At 51.2% G+C, this 11532-nt stretch overlaps 2 protein-coding genes across 5 annotated transcripts in view; one reads left to right on the top strand and one right to left on the bottom strand.

The window, feature by feature from the left end:
- Positions 1-875: 875 nt before the first annotated feature.
- LOC128270228 (tetratricopeptide repeat protein 21B-like) lies at positions 876-5159 on the top strand. The gene is made up of 3 exons (XM_053007632.1): positions 876-3373; positions 3440-3637; positions 3718-5159. Exons 1-3 carry the CDS (start codon positions 876-878, stop codon positions 5018-5020), a joined length of 3999 nt encoding a protein of 1332 aa, XP_052863592.1. The 3' UTR covers positions 5021-5159.
- A 363-nt stretch (positions 5160-5522) lies between these two features.
- Positions 5523-11532, bottom strand: part of LOC128278107 (NADPH--cytochrome P450 reductase) — a 13248-nt gene continuing 7238 nt past the window's right edge. For 2 of the 4 annotated variants that reach the window (XM_053016781.1, XM_053016790.1), the window contains 7 exons: positions 9376-9627; positions 9109-9301; positions 8844-8993; positions 7855-7979; positions 6652-7747; positions 6387-6544; positions 5523-6291 (listed from right to left, as the gene is read on the bottom strand). In XM_053016781.1, coding sequence (XP_052872741.1) covers positions 6147-6291; positions 6387-6544; positions 6652-7747; positions 7855-7979; positions 8844-8993; positions 9109-9301; positions 9376-9548 — 2040 coding nt within the window. In that variant the 5' untranslated portion in view covers positions 9549-9627 and the 3' untranslated portion in view covers positions 5523-6146. Of the gene's footprint in view, positions 6292-6386; positions 6545-6651; positions 7748-7854; positions 7980-8115; positions 8403-8843; positions 8994-9108; positions 9302-9375; positions 9628-11093; positions 11221-11532 lie in introns of those variants that run through there. The other 2 variants (XM_053016774.1, XM_053016798.1) reach the window with 2 other exon arrangements.

The following is an 11532-nucleotide window of genomic DNA, read 5'->3' as shown; positions in this document are numbered from 1 at the left end:
AATTCCCAACACCATTTCTGCTGATTATTCGCTGTCCGAAGATGCGGTGCAAACAATCGATCGTGGCTGTCGCTGTATGGGAGGTAACGCCATCCTTTTGAAACCAAATGTCGGCTAAGTTCTCAGCTTCAACTTTGCCAAAGAACTGTCAGTCTTTCGTTTTAGGTGCATTAGCTTCTCTTGCACGACGTGTGGGTTTTCCGAACCACCGAGGTGGAAATGAGCTCCAATGAAATTAGCTTTTTAAATATCGTACCGTTTGATTTAAGGCCTATCACTTTGAAAGTAAGTTTTTAATATTTCCCAGCTTTCTTCAACCCATTTCGACGAACTAATAAGCGACCTATTTCGTAAATGTCTAAGTGTTTAGTAATTCGTCAGAAGAATAACTTAGGAAAATATTCGCATTCTAGCATCCTGTTTGAACTCGTTCTGCGCCAGATAGCCGTGATCGGAATCCAAACTTTGAAGCCCTCAATTTCTCAAGCCCGGAACCAAACCCAAGTTGTGCAGCAAACAAGTTGGTCACGGTGCAAAAGCTGCTAAGGCTCGCATGCAACGATAACGATCTTCAAAGCTCTACTTGGTAGGGGCTTTAAGCACCTGAATTCCGTCTATGTATTAGTGCGTATCCCAACCGGGCCGTATTTATCGTTGTGTTGGTGATGACGGTAACTTGTCTTCGGAAGTCATTTAACGAACCAGGCACCTGAGCACAAATGAGTCAGACTTCGTTCCATCGGCATCAGGTTTCTCCAGGCTTTGAGGTTGCCATGGCAGCACCATGTTTGTAAACAAGAGCCCCGAGCCCCGAACCCCGAGCAGAAGCTCGATTTTTGCCGTACCAAACCAAAGTGAAATTAAATTCAACCGAAATGGACGAACACGATCATCGGAGTGTGATAATTTTTTACACCCGCGACCGTTACTACCATACGATGCAGCGGGCCGTGTTGGATGCAATGGCGAAGTACACGAGCGATGTTAGTTTTCGGTTTTTCAACGGCCTTGCACTGGTCCTGGATGGCGCCCGCATTCAGGAAGGCATCCGGGAGCTAACCCAGCTGCAGAACGAGTACGATTTCGGGATGGCCGTTACACTCGCCTTGATGTACGCCCACAAGCGGTGCCACACGGTCGACAAGGAGGAGCTGATCCGACTGGATGGCAAGCTGAAGGACGAGCGAAAAAAACTGAACGCCAACTCGGCGTACTACTCCGGGCTGTTTCTGTTCATGAGTGGCAAAGTGGAGAAGGCCAAGGAGTATGCAGACAAGGCGTTGCGGCTTGCCCCGGAACACGCCGACGCGCTTTCGTTGAAGGGTTGGTCGGAGGTGCAACTGGGCAACACGACCAACCATACACTGGATCTGTTCAACAAAGCGCTTCGCAGTGGTAAGCACCTGGACGCCAGCCTCGGCCAGGTTCGGTACCATCAGCTGAACAACGATTTCGACACCGCTATCGGCGTGCTGAATCGATTGGGATTGCGCTACCCGAACCTGATCATTCCGTTGGTGGAAAAGATGAAGACACACCTGTCGAACTGGCACTGGGACAATGCTACGGAGATGGCAAACCGCATACTGAACGCCGAACCCGCTAACCTTGAGGCGCTGAAGATTAAAATTATGGTCCTGATGGTGAAGGACGGTAACTACGGTGCCGGGGCGAACGCCCTGCAGTATCTGTTCAAATCGGCGAAAAAGATCGAACCATCGAATGGAAAGTTGTTCCTGCAACTGGGTCAACTCTACTCCACCATCTGCGGCCGTGACGCCCGGGTGCTCGAGGAAACGTTCAAGTTCGTGGAACATGCAGTCAAAATCAATGCGTCCGATGCGGAGTATCTGACCGAGCTGGGCTACCAGGCTATCCTGCAGTACCGGTACAAGGACGCGGTGGCGTACTTTAAGAGTGCCACCAAAATCAACGACAGCTCGATCAATGCACTGTGCGGCTTAACGTTCTGTCACCTGATGGAAAGTGGTGTTTCGGAGCAGGTAGCACAGCAGCTCGAGTTCCTGACTGAAATCCAGGGCCCGGTGGCGAATCCACTGCTGCAGTTTATGAGCGCCAAGCTGCAGGTCGACAATCACTCGAAAGCGATTGCCCTGCTGTCGGCCGCCTCGGAGGCCCATTTCAAAAACCTTAAAGCCCTCTCGTACGGACCCGATTATATGCGGCTGTTCAATCCGGACTTTTTGCTCCAGCTCGTCCATGAGCTGCTCTCGCACTCGCCGGTGAAGAGCATTGTTTCGGTCGCGATGGGTGGCCTGTCTGGCGGGCCGCACTCGCTGCTCCTTCAGTGCGCCAACATACTGGACATGGTGGTCAAGGCGTGTCCGGGCCTGGTGGAAGCCGCCTACCAGTTGGCGTTGGTCCAGTATTTGAGCTTCGAGAAGGGTGCTGCCACTTTGACGTTGAACCGTATTCTAACGGACTTGGATCCGTCCAACTCCGAGGCACACTTGTTGCTCGCGCAAATTTACATCGAACAGAAACTGTACCAGCGGGCGGGCCAAAGTCTGGAGATTTGTCTCAGCCACAGCTTCAAGGTGCGAGAAAACCCTATGTACCACCTGCTGCAGGGCATCATTCAGAAAAATCAGCAACAGTACGAGGATGCGATGAAAAGCTTTATGTTGGCCATGAATCTGTGCGGTGTCAGTGCTAGCAAGGTTGGAGGATCGATTGGCGCCAGCAGCAAGTCCCAACCGACGGCAGCCAGCGCTAACCGACTCACGTTGGCGGATCGGCTGACACTGTACCTGGAGGTGATTGGCACGCACCAGCAGATGAACCAAAACACCGAAGCGTTCAAGCTGCTCGACGCGGTGACATCCGAGTTCGCGGACACTAGCGAAGAGGGTCGGCTTATGATAGCGATGGCCGACCTGTACCTGCAGCAAGGCAACCACATCAAGGCGATCGAGCTGCTGAAAAAGATGCTACCGAGCCATTTGTACTACATGCAGGCAAAGATGAAGATGGCGTACATCTATCTTAACCATCGCAAAGACCGGCTAGCGTTTGCGCAGTGCTTTCGCGAGTTGGTGGCCAACTGTTTGAGTGCGTCGAGCTACCTAATGCTGGGTGATGCGATGATGTCCATACAGGAACCGGATGATGCTATCGAAGCGTACCGAGAAGCACTGCGCCAGAATCCCTGCGATATGTTGCTGTCCAGCAAGCTCGGGCGAGCGTACGTGCGGGCCCACCAGTACCACAAAGCGATCGCCTACTACCAGGAAGCTATCGAGAGCCCGGAAAACTATCCGTTGCAGCTGGATTTGGCGGAGCTGTATCTGAAGCTCAAGCAGTACCAAAATGCGGAGGACACGCTTTCGAAAGATTTAAACTATACCGGGCTGTGAGTCCACTTACTGTTGAACGTGTTTGTTTTTTTCCCATTTTTCAAAATCGTTTGTTTTTGCAGCGATGGCGACGACGTAGGCGTACTGCAAATGCGAACGAAGAAACTGCTGCTGCTGGCCCGGGTACGAGAAAAAGCCGGCCAATTGAACTCTTCCTTGCAAACGCTGAAACAGGCACGCGATAACCAGCTAAAGGTAGAACAGCGCCTGCTGTTGGGTCAGAAAAGCGCGTTGAGTGAGCAGAATAAGATGCTTTCAAAGTAGGATTCGTATACACGCGCACACATCTGTGCCTGGTGGAAGAATCGAATTGAAATCTTCGTCTATTTTCCTCTCGTAGAATATGTGTCCTAATGGCGGAACAATCGATGGCGATACGTGACAATGAGCAGATGGTTCACCACTACAAAGAGGCGCTCAAGTACGCGCAAGGTGATACAAAGGTGATGGCCTCGTTGGCCCGCATTTACATGCAACTGAATCAGATGAATGAGTGTCAGGCAATGTGTGCCCAGATCTTCCAGCTTGATCCTAACAATGAGACGGCGCTGGTCATGATGGCCGACTTGTCCTTCCGGCGGATAGATTTTGAAAGTGCGGCCTACCACTTCTCGCAGCTGCTGCTCAATCAGCCGACCTACTGGACAGCGCTCGCCCGTATGATCGAGGTGATGCGACGCAGCGGAACCCTGACGGATGCGGCCGCCTTTCTGCAGCGAGCGGAAGACGAAGCAAATCGAAACGATGGTGGAGCGGGCCAAAGCTATTGCAAGGGCCTGTACGAGTGGTACCGAGGGAACCCGAACAGTGCACTGCGGCTGTTCAACTACTGCCGCCGAGACGCCGAGTGGGGCCAGCAAGCTATCTACAATATGATCGAAATTTGCCTCAACCCGGACGGCGATTTGCCCAGCGAGGTGACCGTCATCGACATCGGGGCGGATGATCTGGAGATCAAGGATTCGCGCGTCATGGCCCTGCGAACCGCCGAGCGGCTGCTAAGCGAACTGCAGCCTCGACCGGGCGTAATGGACAACGAGACACTCAACCACCGTTTGCTGGAGAACTTTTTGCTGTTGGCTTCACGCCAGAAAAGTAACGTCGAGAAGGCGCTGCAGAACTTTACCGCCATTGCTTCGCAGGACGAATACCGGGAGCACGTTGGTGCGATTTATGGTATGGCGGCAACGTACGTCGTGCTGAAGCAGAACCAGCGGGCGAAAAACCAACTCAAGCGCGTTGCCAAAAACGCATGGGTGTTTGAGGAAGCCGAGTACCTGGAGAAGTGTTGGCTGCTGTTGGCTGATCTCTACATTATGGCCGGCAAGTATGAGCTTGCGATGGAGCTGCTCAAGCGCGTCCTGCAGCACAACAAATCGTGCACCAAGGCGAACGAACTGTGCGGCATCGCGGCGGAAAAGGAACCCAACTACCGTGCGGCGGCGGCCAGTTACGACAGTGCCTGGCGCTACTGTGGCAAATCGAAGCCCAACATCGGCTACAAGCTGGCTTTTTCGTATATGAAGAACAAACGGTACGCCGACGCAATCGATGTTTGTCAGCAGGTTCTCAAATTGCACCCCGACTATCCGTCCATCCGAAAGGAAATCTTGGACAAATGCAGAAACAACCTCAAATCGTAGGTCTGAGATTGCTCTATTTGCTCCTAGGTTGAGGTGTAAAGGAAGGACACGAAGGACAAACTGTTAGCTGCACAGTACAGTAAGTTAATCTTAGCAACGGAGGCAGACGTCATAAGCAAGAAGTTGTTGCACAAACAAAACAGCAGGCTCATGATTGGCGCTAGTAAATTATTAAAAATTAAAATGTCTCATCCGTCAACAATCGGAATACCAATACGGCTCAGTCCGTTCCGAAGTTGGTAAAGTAGAGCGTAGAGCTTGCACTCAACGCACTGTCTAGGGTTCGAACTGCCTTCTTTCGCACAAAAAACTTCGGCATTGCGAAGCATGCCGGGACCACCGCTAATGGTAAATATTTAGGCAATAAAACCGATATATAAAAAACTCTAGATTGCAGTGCTGCTGTTTCGAATATCCGGTGTGTTTCCGGCATAACAGGCTGCAATTGCTCACTTACCTTTGATTGGAGGTAAGTACGAGAAGGAAACAAGGTAAATTAAAGATTGTACATATTTTATTATCTTCTCTTTTGGAGCAACAACGCTACCGAAACACTTCCACACAATTAGGCCTAGCACAGTATTTCTTACCTTGTGGCGCGTTCTATGTATATGAATAAAAAATGTTATCGTTTACCCTCAAAATCGTATTTTAAGATAAAGGTCCCCCAACAGTCACTCGGGAGAATGGAAAAGAAAACAAATTAAAAACCTTGTACGTAAAAATTTGCAACCTGTTGCAGAAACTTTATACCAGTGTAATAGCGCCGCCGTGAGTCGCTTGGACTGCACCGTTTAAACCGTGGCGTGCCCGTGTGCAAGCCAAGAAACTGAAAACAGTATAATATAGGTAGCACAATTACATCCTTATTTGAAGCTCAACGACCAGAAAATAATAAAAAAAACAAATTCAAGTAATAAAAAGTTCTAAAATGATACACAACAGAAGTAAAAAACATATCGAGACACATATTATGCCATACAAAAACAGTAAAAACTCCTAATAAAATTACCTGAAAACAACTATAATGAACGGAACGAGTAGCATTCTGAAACTAAGGATGTTTGTCGAGGAAGTCTTATTTTCATGCAAATTAGAAGCATTGGAATTAGTTAAGGCCTAGCGATTAGCTCCACACATCAGCAGAATATCGTTTCTGCGCCTCCATTTTTTTGATGTACTGTTGTGCTTCCGCTTCGCCCAATCCTCCCTTAGTACGAATAACTTTCAGTAATATATTGCGCACGTCAGTTGCCATGTTTTTCGCGTCACTGTAACAGAAGAAACGAAAATCGTATCAGTACGGCAAAGGGTACGGTAGGAAGCATCAGATATTGTGTGTGTGTGTATCACAGGGAACACTTACCCGCAAATATAGAAGTGCCCCTTGTTTTCCCCTATTACATTCCAAATGAGATCTGTATCTTGTTCCAGCAAGTGTGTAACGTAAACTTTCTTCTCCTGATCTCGGGAAAATGCAACACGTAACTTGACGATACCACGAGCCTCGTAATCTTCCAATTCCTGTATAGTGAAGATAAGGTACAATGGAACCATCCATATAAATATAGTTTGCCTCGAGAAACCCAACTAGCTACTAGCGCCAACTTCGTGCTAGTTTCTGTACGTACATTTTCATAAATGTAGTCCTCCGAACGTTTCCTGCAGCCAAAGTATAGTATGGTTTGTCCGATTTCCTTGCCTTCCTGTCTGGTGAAATCGCGCTCCTGGATAAAACCACGGAACGGCGCTATTCCGGTGCCGGGACCAACCATTATTACTGGTGTTTCCGGCTTCGCAGGTAACCGGAACTGGCTTTTACGGATGAAAATTGGCACTCGCGGTGCATTGTCGCCGTCGCCAGCCCGCTTCTCCGACAGGAATGTGGTTGCTACGCCCTTATTCAATCGCCCGGTTTTTGTTTCATATTTCACCAGCACGGCAGTGACGTGAACGGTCGTTGCATGGATCTTGGACGATGACGAAATGGAATAGTAGCGTGGCTGCAACCGGGGCAGCAGTTCGCATACGTGATCGATAGGAGGGTGGCACGACGGAATATCCTCTAGCACGTGCACAACATTTCTGCAGCTGTCCTGAATCCACTCTTGGTACATGGCTTTGCCATCCACCGCAGTGGACGACATGAAGCGCAGAAACTCTTTATCCTTTTCTTCGCTGCAGTACTCGGCCAGCTCCTTGAGAATGTGGGTTCGCGGGAGAGCGGTTATTTCCAAGTAGTGCGTAAGGGCGGTACGATAGGTGGTTGGGCAAGGGAACGGGTGCTTCTTGCTGCTGTCGGTGTCGGTGTTGATGAGCGAGAATACCGTATCCAAATTTGCGTTGCACAGTTTACCCATCCGTTCAACCAAATCGAGATCATTCACCGGATACATCGCAAGGTGATCGCCCGCCTCGTACCGCATTTTAGACCCATCGATATCAAACTCGATGTGCATGCACGAGCGTCCGCCCGCTTTGTGCAATTCGCGGTTAACTTTGATTGGAGCGAGGAACGGATTCTTGGCATCAAACGGTGGCCGTTGCGTCTGGAGCGAGTGTAACCTTGCAACCTCGCCGGTGTAAATACGGTCACCGCTCACGTCCGGTTGCTCCAGCAACCGATACTGTCGCATTAGCACATCCTCTCCTGTGCTTTCGATTCCAAAGTAATCGCAAACGGTTGGCCAAAACTTTTCCTTCCACGTAATGAAATAGTCCTCAATGCTGGGTGAAGAAACGGGAACATTTGTTATTTGATTACGCTACACCGGCAGTACGGCGGGGTACACCGAACACCGAATAAATAGTAAAGCTTTGGTACTTAAACTCACTTTGCGTCATCATCTCCCAAACCTAGTTCGAAGACTCTCGTGGCTCCAAGTTCTTCCAGCCGCTTGTCCACATATATTCCCACCTTGTTATAATGCTCATAAGTTTTGTTACCAAGACCAAACACCTACGGAAAAGATAAACATGCAGAAATATATTACACCGAAGTCAAGTGTATCAACAATCAGCATTACATCGTAGCGTTGCGTAACGGTACAGAGTATGTACTTTTATGGTTTCCGCGGCCTGTCCCAGCCGATTACCTGGTGATATTCGATTCTGTACTTTCGACCGCAACCCCTCAAACTTCCGTGCAGCAACCGCTGCACGTGGGACAGTGGGTGAATTATGGTTAACGAATGGAAAAGAACACATTGCTGTGAAATCCATTGCCAACTGCACAAGGTCCGGACAGAAGGGCACCACGTCATGTAGCAGGGTTCCCCTTGTGTCACTCGCGATACAAACACGGGATGATTTCACAAAATCGCCGTTTCTCAAAACGATCAAAAAACGAATGAGCGAATGCGTTAAGAAAAATCGAGCCAAATCGAAGCAACACACAGCTCTAATCAGGCACCACACCACCAACGACGGAAGCTGTACGGCAAATGACAGCCAAATCACTTGTCAGCACCTCCGCACAGCACCATAGCTGTCACATACACGCGCGCACACAAACTAACACAGAAGAGATACTCGATTCGCGCAGTAACGTGTGGTTGCGTAACGTTCACGGGGCGTGCGGCGGGCAGCTCGAATAGCTGACTCACCTCGCTCAGAATTTGGAAATTCACTTGTTAGTTCGATTACTCGACGGCCCCGGCGGAAGAAGCGACCACTGACACAGCGTGAAAAATATTAACTCCATTAGCCAGATGCGAGGTGGGGGGGGTGCAACTGAACGGAAACGAAATATGATTGAACCCTCCTCCTCTGAGCGGCGTAAAGCGGCCCGAGGTCCAATTAGTGGGGCGCATCTGGCACTTACCGAGTAGTTTAAGCCAGTCAGGTCTAAGTCGTCATTTTGGATCCAATCGTAAAATTCCATGCAATTATCGGTTGGATCGCCCTCGCCGTACGTCGCTAAGCAGAAAACGGCCAAGGATTTCTCGATGTCTTTCAGCTGCAACAGCTCTTCCTGCGTGTGCACAGAGAGAGAGAGAGTGGAACGGAACGGATTACAACATGCTGGCCCGGCCGCCCGCCGGCGTCACCGTATAGGCGCGGACTCTCTCTCTCTCGCGTTCGCTTACCATATTACACTCCTCTGGATCGGCTACCATGCCCTTCATCTGATACCGTATGCCTTCCTTCGCCAGGCGCCCCGCAAACTCCTCGGCCGTGCCCGTTTGGGAACCGTAGAAAACGACCAGCCGGCGGCCCGACGATTGCAGTTTCTTGATGAACGAATTTTCCGCTATCGTCATCGTGTTCACCGTCGTCGGTCTAGTCGGATGAGTATAGTATGTGCAATGTGAAACCCAAGGAACACGCGGGATATGGGGGCGCGTACTACTCACTGAATGGAGTACGATTTGAATTGACTAGCTTGGGTATCCTTTTTCCGCGACCGGAGCAGATACCAAGCGGCTCCAGCAACCAGGCTCACCAACAGGATGATATCTAACGGCCCGAGGAACGGCTCATCTGCCACCGCTGCCGACGGCAGTTCGGCCTCCGTTTGCGAGTCCATCGTCGTCACTAGAAAAGGAGCAACACTCTGCCTCCGGGGGACTAAGTGTTCTAAGCGCGCAGGCTGGGTGGTGCAGCAACTAATTAGGGAGATACAAAAAAAAAACACGGTTTCAGCATACCATTGGGTGGGCATTGTTGCGGTTTTGCCCCTTCCTCTACTCCCACATTTCCCACACGGATATCTGTGTTTTATCTTGCTCCATACTTTGCCTGCAGTACTTCCACTTGATATCGTTGGCACACGAGACAACTGACAGAAACCCGGCGCTAACAACGTCGTAGCGACAGCATCAGAGCGTGTCTCGCGCCGCCGCCGAAAGTTTCGGGGTCGGCCGGCGCACGGCCAAGCGATCATCACCAATTATTTTGACCTTCGGGGCCAAATTCGGAACCTCCGCCTTGGTATGTGTGTGCGTGCGTGCGTGCGTGCGTGAGTCAAAGTTTGTAATCAACCAAACAGGGAACATGATAGCGCAGCACGGATGACACGCAAAACTTGATAACGCGCAAAAGGACCGATAAGAGGTTGAGTGTTGCTTGCGCTGATCGCTGCTGCTGCTGCTGCTGCTGCTGCTACGGTTCACCGAAAAATCTGCTGCTTCCTTTTTCGGTTTACCCGCACCTCCACCACCACCACCATTAGGATAAGAGATGAAGCTTCAAGCTCAAAGTCTCTGTAAGGATAATAACACACCATTACCAGCTGGGGGTAACAGTCGACGGCGAGCCTCGTATCGAGTACGCTACGGGGGGTGGGGGGCGGTGCCACCGGGGTCCCCTTGATTGCGGTGTGCCGGTGGCCGGTCGATTTGTTGCAAATCATCGTGATGTCCCGCGCGCTCAGTGTGACCCCGCGCGTGGCACGCGGCCGGATACTCCGGGAGTAAGCAGTAGTAAAATACACACGCACGCACGACAGGCAAGGGGTGGGGGGCATATTGTCCACGGGCAGTGAGGGGGGACCGACACGATGGTTGATATTAACGGCGTGTGACGATGACACTGCATGTTCCTACTTCCTGCTGCTGCTGCTGTGGTGGAGTCGCGGATTTCGCTAAATCAGGAATTGATTGATGAGTTGCCGGAGATGCCCCAACCCCGCCCCCCCACCCCGCGAGTCACATGACAATGATTCGATATTGGGCACCTTTCCACCGAATGAACGAACGAATGAATACATCAGCAACGGCTGTCAAATGATGGCGAATTTCGGCGATCACTCCGCGATCGGTTCACGAACTATTCACGAACTATTCACTCACTGTGGCGTGAGAGAGTGAGAGTGAGAGATCAAGGTAAAACCCCGACCCGACACTGTGGCCACAAAAACGCACGTTTTCAGGTGGCTGCTTCCGCGAGTTGCTGACCTTGAGCCCCCCCAGCAACAGGCTTCCTACCGTGCCCCCACCCCAACGGCTTCTTAATGAAGGTCCGAGGGCGGCGGCCGCGCGCAGATGATGCCTCACGATATGGAGCACGATTGCCCAATTTGTCCACCCCACCCCATCCCACCCGCCAACAACACCCTCGTCTCGTAACACACCCTCGGCACCTCCGTTTGCTATCGTTGCTGCTGCTGCTGCCGCTGCGAACCGTGTAATGCGAACCGAGCATAACACCACACTCTGCTCCTCTGCTCCTCTTCTGCGTGCTGAGCTGAGCCTCCTGCTGCTGAGCTGAACGCACCCGCGATCGACGAACACACGAATCGTACTAAACGGCGGCGGGCAGTGCGCACCAGTTGGGAGCCGCCGCCTTTGCGTCCAGTTTCGACCGCGGAACTTGAAACGCGCACTCGCACGCCTGTGTGTGGTGCGTGCGTACGCCCGTGTGTGTGCGTGTGTGTGTGGTTACACACCATTGCAGAGTTACACACGTTTTGGCGTGTGATTTTTAATTCGCGCAGTAATTGCGCCAGCCGGCCACCATTGGCGGACCGGGATAGAGATAGCAGGTGGTGGGGTGGGGAGAGGGGGAACATG

This window comes from Anopheles cruzii, chromosome X (assembly GCF_943734635.1).
Source record: "Anopheles cruzii chromosome X, idAnoCruzAS_RS32_06, whole genome shotgun sequence".
Classification (NCBI taxonomy): Eukaryota; Metazoa; Arthropoda; class Insecta; order Diptera; family Culicidae; genus Anopheles; species Anopheles cruzii.
The sequence above is the reverse complement of the archived record's forward strand: the minus strand, read 5'-3'. Positions and strand labels throughout refer to the sequence as shown.